The sequence below is a fragment of the Daphnia magna genome, linkage group LG1 (assembly GCF_020631705.1).
Source record: "Daphnia magna isolate NIES linkage group LG1, ASM2063170v1.1, whole genome shotgun sequence".
NCBI classification, from domain to species: domain Eukaryota; kingdom Metazoa; phylum Arthropoda; class Branchiopoda; order Diplostraca; family Daphniidae; genus Daphnia; species Daphnia magna.
In genome coordinates, this window is record NC_059182.1 from 10089653 (window position 1) to 10105683 (window position 16031).

At 37.3% G+C, this 16031-nt stretch overlaps 4 protein-coding genes across 8 annotated transcripts; 3 read left to right on the top strand and 1 right to left on the bottom strand.

Moving 5' to 3' along the window:
* Positions 1-942: 942 nt before the first annotated feature.
* LOC123466452 lies at positions 943-4550 on the top strand. The gene is made up of 4 exons (XM_045168403.1): positions 943-1256; positions 1319-1482; positions 1545-2912; positions 2981-4550. The coding sequence occupies exons 2-3, from the start codon at positions 1354-1356 to the stop codon at positions 2289-2291; spliced, it is 876 nt and encodes a 291-aa protein (XP_045024338.1). The 5' UTR covers positions 943-1256; positions 1319-1353; the 3' UTR covers positions 2292-2912; positions 2981-4550.
* Positions 4551-5172: 622 nt separating this feature from the next.
* LOC116927625 (spastin) lies at positions 5173-8438 on the top strand. 4 transcript variants are annotated; one of them, XM_045168436.1, is made up of 13 exons: positions 5173-5254; positions 5326-5484; positions 5620-5728; positions 5944-6002; positions 6162-6335; positions 6636-6749; positions 6823-6920; positions 6983-7135; positions 7211-7319; positions 7386-7534; positions 7606-7796; positions 7867-8060; positions 8122-8438. In XM_045168436.1, the coding sequence occupies exons 2-13, from the start codon at positions 5367-5369 to the stop codon at positions 8283-8285; spliced, it is 1632 nt and encodes a 543-aa protein (XP_045024371.1). In that variant the 5' UTR covers positions 5173-5254; positions 5326-5366; the 3' UTR covers positions 8286-8438. The 4 variants fall into 4 exon arrangements, with proteins under 4 accessions (XP_045024371.1, XP_045024372.1, XP_032790548.1 ...); XM_045168437.1 differs by having other exon boundaries at positions 5219-5484; positions 6983-7158; positions 7258-7319; XM_032934657.2 differs by having other exon boundaries at positions 5220-5484.
* Positions 8439-9951: 1513 nt separating this feature from the next.
* On the bottom strand, positions 9952-11465 carry LOC123469444 (GPALPP motifs-containing protein 1-like). 2 transcript variants are annotated; one of them, XR_006642710.1, is made up of 4 exons: positions 10898-11465; positions 10661-10822; positions 10367-10590; positions 9952-10293 (listed from the first exon to the last, which is right to left on the bottom strand). XR_006642710.1 is itself a non-coding variant. In XM_045168438.1 (3 exons), the coding sequence occupies exons 1-3, from the start codon at positions 11372-11374 to the stop codon at positions 10435-10437; spliced, it is 795 nt and encodes a 264-aa protein (XP_045024373.1). In that variant the 5' UTR covers positions 11375-11465; the 3' UTR covers positions 9952-10434. The 2 variants fall into 2 exon arrangements, 1 of the variants encoding a protein (XP_045024373.1); XM_045168438.1 differs by having other exon boundaries at positions 9952-10590.
* A 335-nt stretch (positions 11466-11800) lies between these two features.
* LOC116927651 (small nuclear ribonucleoprotein Sm D1) lies at positions 11801-12838 on the top strand. Its single transcript, XM_032934700.2, has 4 exons — positions 11801-11964; positions 12161-12237; positions 12405-12605; positions 12666-12838. The coding sequence occupies exons 1-4, from the start codon at positions 11951-11953 to the stop codon at positions 12746-12748; spliced, it is 375 nt and encodes a 124-aa protein (XP_032790591.1). The 5' UTR covers positions 11801-11950; the 3' UTR covers positions 12749-12838.
* The last annotated feature ends 3193 nt before the right edge of the window (positions 12839-16031 follow it).

Genomic DNA, 16031 nt, shown 5'->3' on the forward strand with positions numbered 1-16031 from the left:
CGGGCGCTGCACGTTGCAAATCTGGCGAGAAAAAAACAAATACGAGAGAAAGCATTAAGAACATGGAAATCGGTGCTGTGCCCAGCTTTCTACGAGGAAATGAACCAATCGTATACGCACGAAACGTAAAAAAAAAAAAAAAAGAAACCGTAACAACTCGCCAGTGTTTATATTACAGCAGTCGCACTCTTTAATCCCATTTTTCTACGTCATATCCAAGTGGGTATTTATTTAGCCAAGCGGCTCGATACATTTTAAAAACTGTGCCACGGAGTCGAAAAGACTTGGAATTATTTAAACTGTTGGCTGTTACAGACGTGCTATAACGAAGTGACGTCATGTGCCAGACTGCGTCTATGATTCATTGATATGCGAACAGCGAAATGGCGATCAAATCTCCACACAAGGACAAGGCATTTGCACATAAATGAGGCCTTTTGATTTATATTTGCAGTGACTTGTTTCTGTTGCGAACACAACCAACTATACGTCGTATAGGGAAACAACTGTCTGTTAATTTCATGCGCGTAGAACTACATTCGTTCTCTGTATTTACGAAGGCAAAAGGCCAATGGAAAATCAAACGAGGCTATAATATAAAAGATCGATTTAAATAAACAAATGAAAATAAATGCATATCATATAAAAAACCGGAACGATGTGTTACACAGAGACGCCGTACATATACATTTACCATGATAGATGCGTCATACAGCGCCATGCCGCTGGAGCCAGCGCTTCCACTTCTAGGGTAATTACCCTTTTCTAGGGTAATTGAAAGATGGAATTGGCCAGCTAGGGAGCTAGGGACTCTCTAGGGATATTGTCTTTAATGGATATTTAGGGCTAAGCTAGGGTTTTCGGCAAAAATCTAGGGAAAACGTCAGCTTTTTTCAAAAATTGCGCCTGCGCCAAAATTCTGCTTTTTTTCATAGTTTATAATTATTGTTAAAGAAAAGCATGCAACGCAGCACAACACTGGCAAATTTTCAGCAGAACAGCAGAGAGAAGCAGACGACAGTATTTTGTAAAATTCTAGATTTCAAATATTTGAATTTGAACATTCAAACTACTTTTTTTCTGCATAGAATTAATTGATTTTTTAAGTGTAGTGATTGATTTCTATTCCAGATTATTTTCCCACAAAGACAGTAATGTCAGACCCTGAACTTATATCAGTCGATCTTTGTGCTGGTGAATCTACTAGTCTTGATGTCATTGAAGTCGTTGTACCCACAAACATTCAAAATGATAAAGTTAGTTATACTGTATATTTTGTCAACAAGTCATTCATTAATATTATGTTTCAATTTTTCAGGAAAGAGACGGTCGCAATAAAGTGAGCATTAGTGGATGTGGAACAAAGGCCAAACAGAACTACAAACAGACTTCCGTACAACATCAGTCGATCTTTGTGCTGGTGAATCTACTAGTCTTGATGTCATTGAAGTCGTTGTACCCACAAACATTCAAAATGATAAAGTTAGTTATACTGTATATTTTGTCAACAAGTCATTCATTAATATTATGTTTCAATTTTTCAGGAAAGAGACGGTCGCAATAAAGTGAGCATTAGTGGATGTGGAACAAAGGCCAAACAGAACTACAAACAGACTTCCGTACAAAACTTTTTCAAAGTTCCTGTTAGTATGTCTCTTCCAGTAGCAGTGTCTCTTCCAGTAGAAGTGTCTCTTCCAGTAGCAGTGCCTCTTCCAGTAGCAGTGTTACCTATTCCTACTTGCACATCACCATCATCTAGAACAACGGAAGAGATATGTGCAACTTCAATAGTCGTAACCAATCCTGATTTTGCTTCACCAGACTCGACAGAGCCCAGCAAAAAGAAGAAACCATATTACAGACAAAAATTTGTCGACAAATGGCTTGCAGAAGAAGAATTCAAACCATGGCTGGAAAAAAGGCTAAGTCCATCCAAAAACTGCTTGACAGTCTATTGCAAGTTTTGTTGCGTAGAATGTACAAATGGCCGCTCTGAACTCGTTCGACATATGGCTACCCGCATTCACTTGCAGCAGGGAAATACGTGGGCGTTGAAGCTGGTGGAACAGCAACGGATTACGATGCAAAGGTTTGTCAGCGGCTCCACCAAGCAAGCAGAACTAGAGGGAAGACTGACTCTCTTCATCGCGGACAACCACCTTGCTCTTTCTGTCATTGACAGTTTAAGCGACCTTTTGAAGAAATGTTTTCCAGATGACGAAAGAGTTCGTAAGCTTGCTTTAAAGAAACAACAACTAGGAAACATCGTTCGCTATGGTACGTACGGATAAGCAACGAATAATTTTTTTTCGTTCTTAGAACGGAGACTGTGTTGTATGTTTTATCTTTCTGTCTCTTGGTGGTTGGCGCAATTGTATCATGAGAGTATAGACTACAAAAATTTTGCCTTGGCTGCCCGGCAACCATCCCATTTTGTTTGCCACTTGAACCACTTGACGGATTTACTCTACGGGCCAGTAAATTGTTATAGTAGTTGAAAGAAAAAGTAAAAGATATCGTTACAAAAGCGGAAAGATATCATCATTTATTTTCATACACCTCAAACGAAAAATGGAATACGATCTGAAGTAATTCCTAAAGATCGTATATTTATTTAAGAAAAGTTTATTTTTGTGTAGCTGAACTTACTTTTTTAATTCCAGGTTTTGGAGATCATCTGAAAAAGGATCTGGTGAACACCTTGAAAGAGGTTTTTTCTCAATTATTATTGACGAAACGACTGATGTCTCAGTAAAGGGACAATTAGCGTGTGTAGTGCAGTATTGGTGCCTCGACAAACACAGGCTGGTTGTTAAACTGCTCGACTTAATTGAAGTCGAATCGGCAACCGCTGATGGGTTATCTACTAGTGTTTTAAAATTGCTGGAAAGAGAAAATATTCCACTGGAGAGGTAACATGTACAACTATTCGCTGAAAGGATTATATTTTATCTCCCTTGCTACATTTCTATATTTACAGAGTCATCGGGTTTAGTGCCGACACCTGCAGTACAATGTTTGGAAGGCATCATTCCGTTTCCACTCTGTTGACCTCTGCTTTGCCGAACATTTTAACCGTAAAGTGTTCATGCCATTCCATGAATCTTTCGGCTTCATACGCTTGCAAGAGGCTTCCTGTAGACATTGAGGATGGTCTGCGCATTGTTTTTAACCACTTTAGCCACAGCACAGCTCGCCGACGTAATTTTTCCGCCTTTCTGGAGTTCGTTGGAGTCGCAAAAAATAGAATCTTGTCCCCCGGACAAACAAGATGGCTATCGCTTGAGGCCTGTGTCTGGCGTGTGAAAGATCAGCTACCGGCATTGAAAGAATATTTTGAATCTGAGTACCAAGAGTCGAATACTCAAACCAACAAAGCGGTTATAGCTTCCTTAAAGCATCCATTGACCGTTCCTTTTTTGCTTTTTGTTGGTCATGCCTTAAGCCAGATGAACGAAGTTAACACCCAATTCCAATCAGAGTCTCCACAACTCCATCTCCTAAAAGGAGCTATTGAGGGACTTATGCAGAGCTTTGCAACAAACTTCATGAATCCAAGGTACGTCATCAGCCGTGAAGTTGCAAAAATTGACGTGTGGCTTACATCGGAGTACGTTAGCCTTAGAAAGGTTTATCTCGGTAAGTAACTTTTAAACCCATAATAAATTCCCTTAATGCATGAGCCATTTAACCCAAATATTAGGAGAAGCTGCCAATCAATGGATCCAAAAGTGCACTGAATTGAGCACTGAAGACCTTGATTATATTTTCAAGCTATGTCGGAGCTTTTACATCGAAGCTTTTCTACAGCTTCAACAACGATATAGCTTCAAGGACAGTTTTTTTGCAATAGCTGATCTCTTACATCCCAAAAATGCCCGTAGTTGTGAGCCTTCTAATTTAACCTCTCTTTTCCAGCATTTCCTGTTTTAGGAAAGAATATTAACACGTCGAAAGCCGAACTGGACTGGCGATCCCACATTCATCTTGAACCTGAGTTTTTTGGTTGCGCCAACGATGGCTCGGTGAGACTCCTTGATGCCGAAAGTTACTGGAGTACTGTTTTGAAATGCAAAACTCCAAATGGTAGTACGAAGTTTCCAAACTTGGCCGTTTGTATTGCTTTTTTATTTTCAATGCCGTACAGCAATGTTGCAGCTGAGAGGGTTTTTAGTATGCTCAAGCTTATTAAAACTGATGGTAGAAATTCATTGCATAATATTACATTATCTAGTCTAATGCGGATTAAAGATTGGCTGAAAGTAACTGGAAGATCTGCTTGTGATGCAGAATTCAGTGAACAATTAATAAAAAGCGTTTTGTCTGTTGTTGCTAATCAAGCTATTGAGCCTGGCATCAGAAGTGGCGTAGATGGAGCTTGCCAAACTCCTGATGTTCTCCCTTTTTAACTGTGTGCTGTTCCCTTTTATGTGAGTAATTTAAAAGTTATAACCTAGTCTCCGCCTCCGTAAATGTTGCAGTTTGACGAGGAGCTGTCATTATCTAATGTTTTTCAATGTGCAATTCGGAATACAAAGAATCTGGTCGGATTTCAATGCGTAAAAGAGAGGTTAATGGGGAAATATGGCAACATCAATCTAGGGAGAAATCTAGGGATTTCTGGATTTTAAAAAGGGGTAAAAAGGGAGATCTGGCAATGCGTCTAGGGTTTTTTATATTTTGGCCGTGGAAGCACTGGCTGGAGCGTGAGCCGTTTGGCCCAGCTGTCATTCCAGCTTTTGTCCCCCTTTAGTGGCTAGGGGCTAGTGGCTGGAATGCTTAACATATCTCTAGCCATGTTTGATAATTTAGGCCATCTTTTAGACCTTTGGTCCCATTCAGCATAACAGCAATGCCTGACAGCCTGACCTGACTCAATTAAGTGTCAGTCAGTCAAAGTTCGAAGTTCAACTCAGGTCCCACCTGGCAACCATTGGCACCACTTTACGCTCAACGCGATTTGATTGGTTGATTTGAAATTTCCGCCAAATTTTAAAAAAATTTCAAAATGGCGGCGGTTCGCACCGGTTTGACGAATTCCAAACCGAGAACCGCACTTAAGTCAAAAACGGCTAAACCGAACCGACGGTTTGGTGATTTCTGGCCGCTAAACTGCGGTTCGCCCCGATCGAAAACGATCGGGGCCGAGCCCTAAACGCAACAGGAACGATTTATCTTTATTAAAATTTGGCTTTGTGGCATTGCAAGTTTGCAACAGTTGTGTCTGGCCATCTCTGTTGACATCTCACAAATTGTAGTACCAATTTTTCTTACAGATCTATATATATAGACTTCCTTTTTCTCTCCGTTTTTTTTTTTTTTTAGTTTTCTACTTCCAATATTTGCCTTTATACGAAAATTTTAAAATGTGGAATTTGACTGGTAAAGGGTCTTCTAGTGATATTTTTAATAGACAACAACAGTGTCATATAAAAGCATATGGACTTGTTTCGCGTGCTCTGAAACTTGATGAACAAAACCTGAGTAAGTTATCAAGCTACGTCATTTTATATTTTTTCTTCTATTTTTATGGATATGTCATACAGTTCAGCTTTTTTTTATTTTATTTTCCATACAAGAAAAAGTAATCTGTTTTTCTCTATGTCAAAATGGATGAAGAAGACAGGTCCCTAGTCATTGATTTGTATACTGAAGGAATCAAGGAATTGGAATCTGGAATAAGCATTCAAATAGAAGGAATTGGTGAATCCTATGAAAAGGCTAAGAGGTAAAAACACTAAGATCAGCCTATCATAAAGCAAAAAATAAAAAATTCCTTTGTTTTGACATGTCTTCTTTACAGTTGCATTAACTTGCATAGTCACATTCTAAAGTTGCTAATTCCTATAATGCAGTATGCTTGTGCTAATCTTTAAAATATTTCACAGAAATTTGTGTCTTGGATTAACTTTTCTGTATAAATTTTTGAAATGCTGAATTTAGGTTACAAGAAAAGATGAGAACCACCCTGCAAATGGCAAGAGATCGCCTAATTATTTTGAGTAAGCAGTTTGAATTGTTTTGAAGTAACACAGTTTATTTGCCTTTTGCAGCATTCTTTTTTTTTTTAATCATAGGCTTGTTTGGATATAAGTGATGAGAAAACTCTTTAATTTGCTGTGTCTATCCCAAAGTAACTTATTCATTTGTGTTTGCTATAGAAGGTGTAAGCGATTTACATAATCTGCCTCTCGCTGACCAGGAGGAAGAATTAGAATCTGTAGAATATATGCCCAACCATAGAAGTACAACTGAAATAAAACAGCAAATTTTTGACCAATCTAAGGACTTGGCAAGTGTTCCACACCCACCTGGTGCTACATGTAGTCGCTCTGGTACCTATGTTATTCTGTATTTTGTTCCTGTTTTGTATATTATTATTATTATCTATTTATTTATTTTTTATTTATTTTTTATTTATTTATTTTTTACCATTATATTATTATGATTATTATGATTATTCGTATTATTCTTATTGTTAACAATAATAATAACAATGAAAATAATAATAATATTATGTATATATATTTTTGTTTTTGTTTTTGGGAAGTGTTTTTCAATTTGATGGTATTTTAATGGCAAATAGCAACTTATTTATTTTAAATGAACGTGTTTGACGGTTAGTATAATCTTAGGGACGGTTCGAAAGCAAGCCATGACACCTGTGCGCAGAATTAATGCTGCAAAGCCAAACGTCGTTTCTGCATCTCAATCAGCTAATAAAAACAGTCCAATAACTAAAGGAGGAGGTAAAGCAACCCTAACCGTTTTATTGCTTTTCTCTGAATACTTTAATCTCAATTTCAATTGTACTTGTTTTAGGTGTGAAATGTCATACTGCTATTACTACTATCGCCAAAACAACGCCTCCGACTAGACTGCCTACTGTTGCAAGCAATCGCCGCCCTGCACTTTTGCCTGTAATTACCTAGTGGTATAGAAACCCATAACCTGTTTACATAATCCTGGGATTCTTGCACAGACGCCGCCTAGAGCCCCGGCCTCCGTTTTAACCAAGCGGACTTCAAAAGTTTCCACAGTAAAAGGCGTCGACTCAAAACTGGTATCTTTAATCTTAGACGAAATTGTGGATGGTGGTGCGGATGTTTCTTTTGGTGATATTGCCGGTTTGCAGGTAGCTAGAAAACCTTTACTTCGGTAACTTTAAATGTGTGATTCTTTTTATTGCGCATGATATTGGAAACTGTAGCAAGCCAAGCAAGCATTACAAGAAATTGTTATTCTTCCGTCCTTAAGGCCTGAGCTCTTTACAGGTCTTCGGTCCCCTGCCCGTGGTCTCCTGCTTTTTGGCCCTCCAGGTAAATCTACACATGGCATGACCCCTACTCTTGGTCTATGCATCACAATGTGTTGAATTTAAATAGGTAATGGGAAAACTCTGCTTGCTCGTGCTCTCGCAACGGAGTCGTCAGCCACGTTTTTTAATATTTCCGCTTCATCTTTAACTTCAAAATACGTCGGTGAAGGGGAAAAACTGGTGCGGGCTCTTTTTGGGGTTGCCAGAGAATTGCAGGTATCTAACTTGTATGGACTGATGAAATAAAATTAGTTGCAATCACAGCTAATTTTCCCTCTCGTGTTTAGCCTTCAATAATCTTTGTCGACGAGATAGATTCTCTGCTATCCGAACGTAGAGAGGGAGAACATGAAGCGAGCCGAAGATTAAAAACAGAATTCCTTTGTCAGTTTGATGGACTTCGCGCTTCACACGAAGAAAAAATCCTGGTAATGGGAGCTACAAATCGACCACAGGAATTAGATGAAGCCGTTCTAAGGTAAGAGAATATCTGAAAACATGCGGCTGATTGAAATATTTGTAAAATTCTTCCACGAAATGTTTTTTAGGCGTTTTCCAAAGAGAATATATATCAGTTTGCCGGACGTTTCTGCAAGGGCCCTACTACTTACGAAACTTCTTTCGAAGCATAACAATCCACTGTGTGAAAAACAGCTTGCTAAACTCGCTCAGCTGACTGATAGCTATTCTAGTTCGGATTTGACAGCCCTGGCCAAAGACGCTGCTCTTGGACCTATAAGAGGTAAAGTTGGTGACATTGATAAGATGATGAGATTTTAACTGATGATAGATTTTCTTTTCAGAACTTGGACCAGAAAAAGTTAAGTTCATGAAGACACAACAGCTTCGTCCGATTAGCATGCAAGATTTCCTAGATTCTCTAAAAAGAGTTCGTCATAGTGTATCGGAATCTTCACTAAACGTCTATGCAAAATGGAATCGTGAATACGGAGACGTAAGCATGTAAAGCAATTTTCAACTAGCTCTATAAGAATTGAAAGCTGCAAAAGGCAATTGTCCTGTCATACCGTAAAAGCTTGCTTCTCTTAATTCTTTAACGCTCAAAAACGATTTTACCAAATCTATACATGTGTATTTTCTAATAAAAGTTTATATAGTACGTCGTCCTATTCTAAAACTCTTGCAGTAGAACCTACTTTTCTTATCTCTTCGTCAAGCGTTACCCCAGACGAAAAAATATTCTGCTATACTTCTGTAACAGTACAAGTTCCTTATTCCGGATTGCGGTAGGCGCAGATCTATGTTCTCAATTTAAAAAGAGAACAGTAAAAATATGACGCCCTGATCCTGATCTAAGCAGTGTGTCTTTGATTGGCTTGAGAAATCGATTGAAGATAGATTGATTGAAGATAAAATTGAAATTGTCAGCGGTCCCTATTTAGCTAATTTTTGGGTTGTCAATGGTCATCGTGGAAATTGAGTCTTTAAGGGCCAGAAACAAGAAAGCAAGTTTAGAGAGAGACAACGCAGAGAAAAAATTGCGTTGCGCCGCGAACAGAAAACAACCTCTTCAGTTTTGCGGTGGTTTTTTGAGGCGTTTAGAATGCAAACAGTTACACTTTCGCTCTGTTACCTAATAGTATGTCTCTGATTTTCTTATCTTCATTGCTGTTCTTTGATTGGCTTTTAATTACTTGTTTTGTTAATGAATTTGTATTTTTCTATATGGCATTCCAAGGACGGCCGTAGCCTACTCCAACCGTAGTCCACACGACTAACTGTAAAGTTAGCCTACTGTTAGTAATTGGAAATATACTCTAGGGTACTAAAAATTAATTTTTATGATAAATAAAGTTTCCCAAAAAATAAAGTTTAAGACACACATCTCTGGATCGGGAAAAAATTTGAAAAAAGACACCATAATGAAAAACAAAAAAAACAAAAAAACAAAAAAACATGAAAACCCAAACAACCTTTTTCTTCTTCATCTTCAATTTTTTAAAGCTGTTCCGTGACACGAATGAAGTAGCAACAGATTTCCTCGTCCATATTTTTCCCTCTGCCGTACAATCCTTTAGCTTGCATACTTTCCACCCTTCGTACCGTAAGGAAAGAAAACCTACTAAACCTATTGTCGTAATCCGCCAAGCGGTCACCTTTTTCACCCGAATGAAAAGGTACAGAAGAGAATAAGAAAAATAAAAAACAGAAAAAATTAAGAGAGACCAAGAAAAAGTTAAATAATTATGAGCTTAATGAAAGCAAAAAAGGGAAATGGATAAAATAGGGTAGAGAAGCAGTGAATTGTAAGTCTGAAGAGTGAAAAGTGCGATCAAATCAGCGGATGCTTGCAAGGTAGCTAATTCATTTTAGGAATATGAGGAGTATAGTCAATTGGTCATCGTATATAGTCCTGCCAAAAGTAATAAACCTATCATGGTATGGTAATTTCTCAAATGCTATCCAATGTCTTAAACAATACTTAGAACGACTCCCTTTTCAAGATGGAAGATTTAGTTGTTGAGCTGCCATTTTTCTAAGGAACAAAAATTCTAAGTGTGAAAAACTAAAAATATACAACTCATACGACGGATAATGGAAAATGAGGAATTTATTACCGTAAACTGTTTTTGGGCAAAACTGAAAACTTACAAACAGAAATTGTCGAAAAATTGTCGAAAAAGGATTGCTGTATTTATAATAGAAAATTCTTTAAAACCAAAAGATACAAAGATGTTTAGTAATGACGTTTGAAATGAAATCGAATACGGATGACAGGCAGATTTAGAGAATTTTTTCACAAAACAAGTTGCTCCTCACATGGAGAAAATTGCCGTTCCTAATAAGAATATTTTTTGACGCGAAGTGTATGCTCACAACGGACACTGCACGATGAAAACTTCTTTTCCGGTTCAGCAGCAAAGTCCATACTTATCTTTTAATTGGTTAATTGGTAGTAAATGTTTGAAAGTACGATCCTAATTACAACTTCCTAGTAATTCCAACCATATGTTCTACCAAAAGTAATCTGTTTCACTTGTGGTTCAAAGACTCATGTTTTGGAATTAACTGAGTTACAATTCATACCACAACGATATACTTCAAACATCCGAAATCAGCGGAGGCCCATCGGCTGTGATCAAGGTGCAAGTGTCCTAAAGATACTTTTGGTTTCCGATTTTGAATTTTGAATTTAATTCTTGAGACTTTTTGATCAATGATTTTCGTTTTGCGTCGTCAAGCTTGTTGAGTTTTAAATCTTCGTCCCTATCAAAAGGTTTCCTTTCACTAGGTTTGGAAAGATTGCCTTTCTGAAAAAGATAACATCAATTATCTTTCAAGGCTTTCCATTGATGATAAGAAATAAAAAGTGAAACTTACTATTTTTTTCAATTCTTTTTGATGCATCTTCAGAAGACTCTCAGATCTCTTAGTTTTATCATGCTCAGCTACAACTTTCTCTAGCTTCTGATTCCTCTTTTGTTCCAAGTAATGCTTCCTCATTTCCCCATCAAAATTGTCTTTTTCTTTGGATACACTGGCCTAAGATGGATTATCATAAAGAAAAGAATAATAATACAACTCAATATTTTTGGTTTTGTTTTGTTAGAATGAAACCTTAGTAGTTGGAGTTGAAGTCCATTGATCTCTTCCAACAACCTCTGGCTTTTCAGATCGATTGAAGGCTCGTGGGCCCAGCCCAAAATTTTTCCTTTTAAGCTCTGGAAGTTCAATCATCCAGTCTTCTCTTTTAGGCTGTTTGCTTTCTTCATCTTCATTGGCACCAAGTAATTTCCTTTTCATTTCAAGGGCTCTATGTTCAACATCAACAAATGAACTTTGTTCAGAATTCCCAAAATTTGCTGGCAAGGGTCCAATAACTCTATCATCATCGGATGTTGACTCACTTTCTTCAGTGATTGTTGCTTTTTTTTCACTAGATATCCTCAATCCATTGTTGGGCATATTTTTTGATTGTCCCAAATGGGCGGGAAGTGCTGGTCCATATAGATCAGCATCATCAGAATTCGAATCTGTGTCATTTTCGTAAGCTTTTTTCAGGTGGGGAGGTAGAGTAGGTCCAATACGAGACATTTTCTTTCTCTCTAATGGCGTAGAATAAAAAAGTAAGAAACACAGCCTTGTTTCTGTCGAGGGTAAATCGATGGGTGTCAATTACCTTACACCTAGCAGACGAAAAGCGTTAATTTCTATTTGAAAAAGTTGGGAAGTTTTTAGGCCTGGGCGAGTAAAGTGTCTGTTTGCGCTTGCTACTGCAGTTTTGGGATTTATCCATACTGTGTTCTGTGTAAATAGTTTTCAGCTTACACAAGTTACTTGAAAACATGTTTCAACATTAGAAACATTATGCTAGGATCCTTTTTTAATTAGCTTTCGTAATTTGCATTTCTTTTTCCTCACAGGTGGCGATAAATACCACGCATCCAAAAGCCGCAAAGTGGTTTGTTAATAAAATGGAAAGAAGCCCAATGCTATGTGCAGAAAGGCCTTTGTTAGTATAAAACATGCTTTCCAAATCCAGTTTTGGTTTTTGATTGTAGCGTACCTCGTGCGTTGGCTAAGTTAAGGACTAAAGAAAAAAGAAAACGAATAAATCGTGTATGGTGATTCATGTAATCTTGTATTTAACAACCAACAGATTGTCAAAAAATGAAATTAGTTAGGTAAGTCCTTATTGTTCATCCGCAACATCTAAACTAACGGTTTAAAGCTGCAAGTTTGCTCTTTGTAAAAACCGGTTGGGATGCATCTGCCCATCAATGATGCAATTTGTTTCAATATTTTTATAATTTTTTTTAGATAAATAATGCTGTGTCTTATGTTAATTGAATGGTTGAATGATGTTTTCTTTATTTTTAGGTTTTTGATGAAGTTGAGCCATGAAACAGTCATAATAGAATTAAAAAATGGTACCCAAGTTCATGGAACAATAACAGGTATTTACTTTTTCCTAATATCTTTTGTGTAAGTCTTTAGTTATTCTGTAATTATACTATTACAATAAATAGCTTACAAGTGCTTTTTAAGTAAATGCGCTATTTTTCATTACACATTGTTTTCTTGGTGTGTATGTAATGGTAGCCCCCCGATTCTGCATTTTCAGGAGTTGATGTTGCAATGAACACCCATTTAAAAGCTGTTAAAATGACAGTCAAGAACAGAGATCCTGTTCAGCTTGAAACCCTGAGTATCAGAGGAAATAATATTCGGTATTACATTCTACCTGATTCCCTTCCACTGGAAACCTTGTTGTTGGATGATTCTCCTAAAGCCAAGGCAAAGAAAAAAGATGCAAGTGGTAGAGGTAATTTTTTGCATTTATTTTATTGCATATTTGTCTTTGATCATTTTTATAAATGTTTAGCTCGTGGAAGAGGCCGTGGCCGCGGAGCCGTCAGAGGAGGGCGTGGGAGAGGACGTGGGCGAGCTACGGGTCCTCGACGCTGAAATTTGTAATTTCAAACGCTTTCCATTTTTTCCCCTTTTGAGCAAATGTAAAAGAAGTTTTCATTTGCATTACAAATCGTCATTGTCTTACATGATTTTTGCCACCTTTAGCAGTTAAACTTTACAGTTAACTTATTAACGACATTTTAAGCATTCGTGCCTATGGCTCGGCCCCCCGACTATTTTGACCAAAATGCGCGGTAAAAAAAAAAAAAAAGGCCAAACCGATGCGGTTTGGTTTGTCGCTTTTTTAGAACCGATCGTACCGCGGTTTGACGGTTTGCACCCGCGGTTTAATGTGATTTTATACGGTTGGCACAACACAATAATTCGGAAATTCTGTTTAGTACGAATCCAATCTTTTTAATATCAAGTTCAATCAGTATCTTCTTGGACACCAAGTCGACATCGTCGAGCAAACAGGCTCTGTACCAAGACCGTAAACGTATGAGGGCTTTTTTGGTTAAGAATCATTCGAGCAATTGGAAAACCATCTCCATCCCCGTACCACATACGAAAAACAATTTCTTGCAATAATTGCACTTAGCTTTAACCTCACTTTTTTTTGCATAATGCTTCCAAACACATGACTTTAACCCATGTTTTGACTTGAAGGTAGAGCTAGTTGGAAAATTTGGATTACTTTGTTTAATGTTCCTTTAAACTATCTAAATTTAATTCCCTCTTGGTTTACCAAGGCGTTCTACAGGACCTTTATTCCACTCCCTTTTTCTGACTTGATAGCATTTTCTACTAATATCTTGTAAACGGCATTATAGATCTTGATGTTGGATAGCTAGTACCGGTAATTAGCGTCTCGTGGCACTACTAATTATGGGTACAAAATTTTAATTTATTATTAGTGGAAACAACGTGTCATTTCGTGTTTTGTAGGAAAAAAGGGCGGAGCTACACATTTCGCAGATCGCCCCGTTTCCTCCGTGGATCAGCTGATAGCTATTGGGGGCCAGTGCCACCAGTGTTTAATGTTTAAAAATCCCTATTGCCTTCACAAATAAAACTTAAGTAAAAACAAAATTCACATTTAAATAACGTTTAGAAATAAACATTGAAGAAAAAAAAAAAACATGAACCAGCTGATCGTCTGCTTGGAACAAAAGAAGAAATAATTTCCCGTGATCCCATGTAATCAAGCATTGAAAAAGGGTTGGCCTAGGTGACGGAGACCTTGTTGCAACTTGATAATTATTAGTCTGTGGCTTAGCTTTGGCTAAGGGGGCCAACGGTTCGCAAACAACCAAATTATAAGTGGAAAATGTTGGGGGAAAAAGTCAAATTTATAATTCGATTTTTTATTGTTGAGTACGTTTTACGACAATTTTGCTGTGTGTCCCGGCTTGGAGAAGTATTTCCAAAAAGAGACAGAGACCTCTCAACTAGCCGATGCCAGGTAATGAACCGAGCCTATATCTGCTGTACAAAAGTTGATAAAAGTTATTGTACCTCTATGACCAGACAATATTACGCAATCTGTATAAAGCAAAACGAAAGAGATGCAATACTATGACTGTATAAATTTGTCGAAGAATGAACTGAAATAGTAAAACGGGTGCTTGTGTGCTTGCATAACAAAGGCACCAAACGCGAACAATTCAATTCTGGTTCGCGAAAACTTACCATACATAATTGTTTCCCCTATTTTTAAGTAGACCTAGTAAATAAATTAAGATCTTGTCTGTAATTACCCCTAGTCTGCCCAAATTACCCCGAGATCAAATGAGATTACCGCATTTTGGAAAATTACTTGAAGACTTTTCGACCACTAAATCAGTATATTATCTATAAAATACGTCATATATTATTGTATTAATTCATTACATTGTCATCCGTCCCAACCATGACACCATGGTTGGTATACTTTACAAACGACCTGAATTTACCTTACGGTTGGGCCTAAATTTGTAGTATATGGGTAAAAATAAACAGATAAAAACACCCAATTAACTCTATTTTCAACTGGAAATGGTGTTGAATTGGCAAAAAATGGATTTCTATCGGACGTCCACTATCGAGCCAATTTGGCATTCCAGGAAAAAAAAGACAGGACCGACTCATCGCAAGAAACTCAATTTTTGTGCGATTAATTCCCGGTATTTATTTTTTTTTCAGAAAAAAATTTGAAAAATAATACTTTTTTTAAACAGTATCATCATTATTTCAGATATGCGTCCAACAACCAAGAATATTGTGGCACACGATGCCTCAAACATCTTGAATCGTGAAGCGAACTACTTCTGGTGTAGCCGAAAAGCGAATCAAGAAAGTGGGACACAGACACAGTATGTGAGAGCTTAGCTATCTGCATTAGCTGACCAAATATCGGAGATACTGATTTTTTTTTATTCGAATGACCACCGAATGAAAAACCATCAACAAAACGAAGAAGGTAAATATTGCATTTTTTCTCATTAAAAGTTTGGTAGTTGTATTTCTTTTTTTTTTTTTTTTTGTTCTGAAGAAAAAAGGATTATAGTCGGATGCCCCATATCACCAACGAAGGTGAAACCCCAACGACTACGTTAGCGATTAAAGCTGTTTTCCTTTTTCGTTTAATTCAGTAAACCAAGGATAATTTTTTTCCGGATAAAGTTCTATTCGTTTATACAGCAGGTGCCAAAAATATCCGAACACTTCGTGTTTTCGGACCATTTTAGCATGGATTCAAATGACGGAGCGCGCTTAGCGCGATTGAGAAAAAAGGGGTAAAAAATCCACCTAAGTCCATGAAGATAATTTTGTGACCTAATAATAGACTAAGGTATCTAAAAAAAAATTTTTTTTAATTTTTATGACTTGTAGCCGCTCGCCGGCATATCAGTGCATAATTATCCGAACGCGGGTTTTTCCGCCGTGCTTCCTTATGGCACTACGTGTCTTCTTTATTATTTTTTTAAAATATACTAAATATAATACTATCAAAGACTAACTAGGCTTTTTATGTGTTAAAATACGTAATCTACTCATTCCGGCCACTTGTTATGCTAAAACTTAAATCCCTTTTTGGTAATTAATTTTCCCGTGGCCGGCTCTCCTTCTTTGTAAGGAAAAATGAACTGCGTTGTAAAAGGGTGTCATCATACCCAGGGCCTAAGACAATGAAAAATATTGTGTTACATTGAAAAAAGTTAACAGTAGGCTATATTTTTCCAACAATTTAGACTGTCTTCTATTTTAAACTCAATAGATTGTCAAACCCAGTCGCTTGTATAAATCAAGTTCAAAGTCGACGAGACGACTATCATGCTGTTGAGTCTCATAACTC

Excerpts from the sequence above, each read along its gene's own strand:
- LOC123466452 (XM_045168403.1), top strand. The coding sequence starts at position 1,354 with ATGTGGAACAAAGGCCAAACAGAACTACAAACAGACTTCCGTACAACA. Across the intron at positions 1,483-1,544 it reads CAAACATTCAAAATGATAAA|GAAAGAGACGGTCGCAATAA; the intron begins GTTAGTTATACT and ends TCAATTTTTCAG.
- LOC116927625 (XM_045168436.1), top strand. The coding sequence starts at position 5,367 with ATGTGGAATTTGACTGGTAAAGGGTCTTCTAGTGATATTTTTAATAGA. Across the intron at positions 6,921-6,982 it reads GCCGCCCTGCACTTTTGCCT|ACGCCGCCTAGAGCCCCGGC; the intron begins GTAATTACCTAG and ends ATTCTTGCACAG. Across the intron at positions 7,535-7,605 it reads GGGTTGCCAGAGAATTGCAG|CCTTCAATAATCTTTGTCGA; the intron begins GTATCTAACTTG and ends TCTCGTGTTTAG.
- LOC123469444 (XM_045168438.1), bottom strand. The coding sequence starts at position 11,374 with ATGTCTCGTATTGGACCTACTCTACCTCCCCACCTGAAAAAAGCTTAC. Across the intron at positions 10,823-10,897 it reads CTTCAACTCCAACTACTAAG|GCCAGTGTATCCAAAGAAAA; the intron begins GTTTCATTCTAA and ends AATCCATCTTAG. Across the intron at positions 10,591-10,660 it reads AAAAAGAATTGAAAAAAATA|AAAGGCAATCTTTCCAAACC; the intron begins GTAAGTTTCACT and ends TATCTTTTTCAG.
- LOC116927651 (XM_032934700.2), top strand. Across the intron at positions 12,238-12,404 it reads AGTTCATGGAACAATAACAG|GAGTTGATGTTGCAATGAAC; the intron begins GTATTTACTTTT and ends CTGCATTTTCAG. Across the intron at positions 12,606-12,665 it reads AAAAGATGCAAGTGGTAGAG|CTCGTGGAAGAGGCCGTGGC; the intron begins GTAATTTTTTGC and ends ATAAATGTTTAG.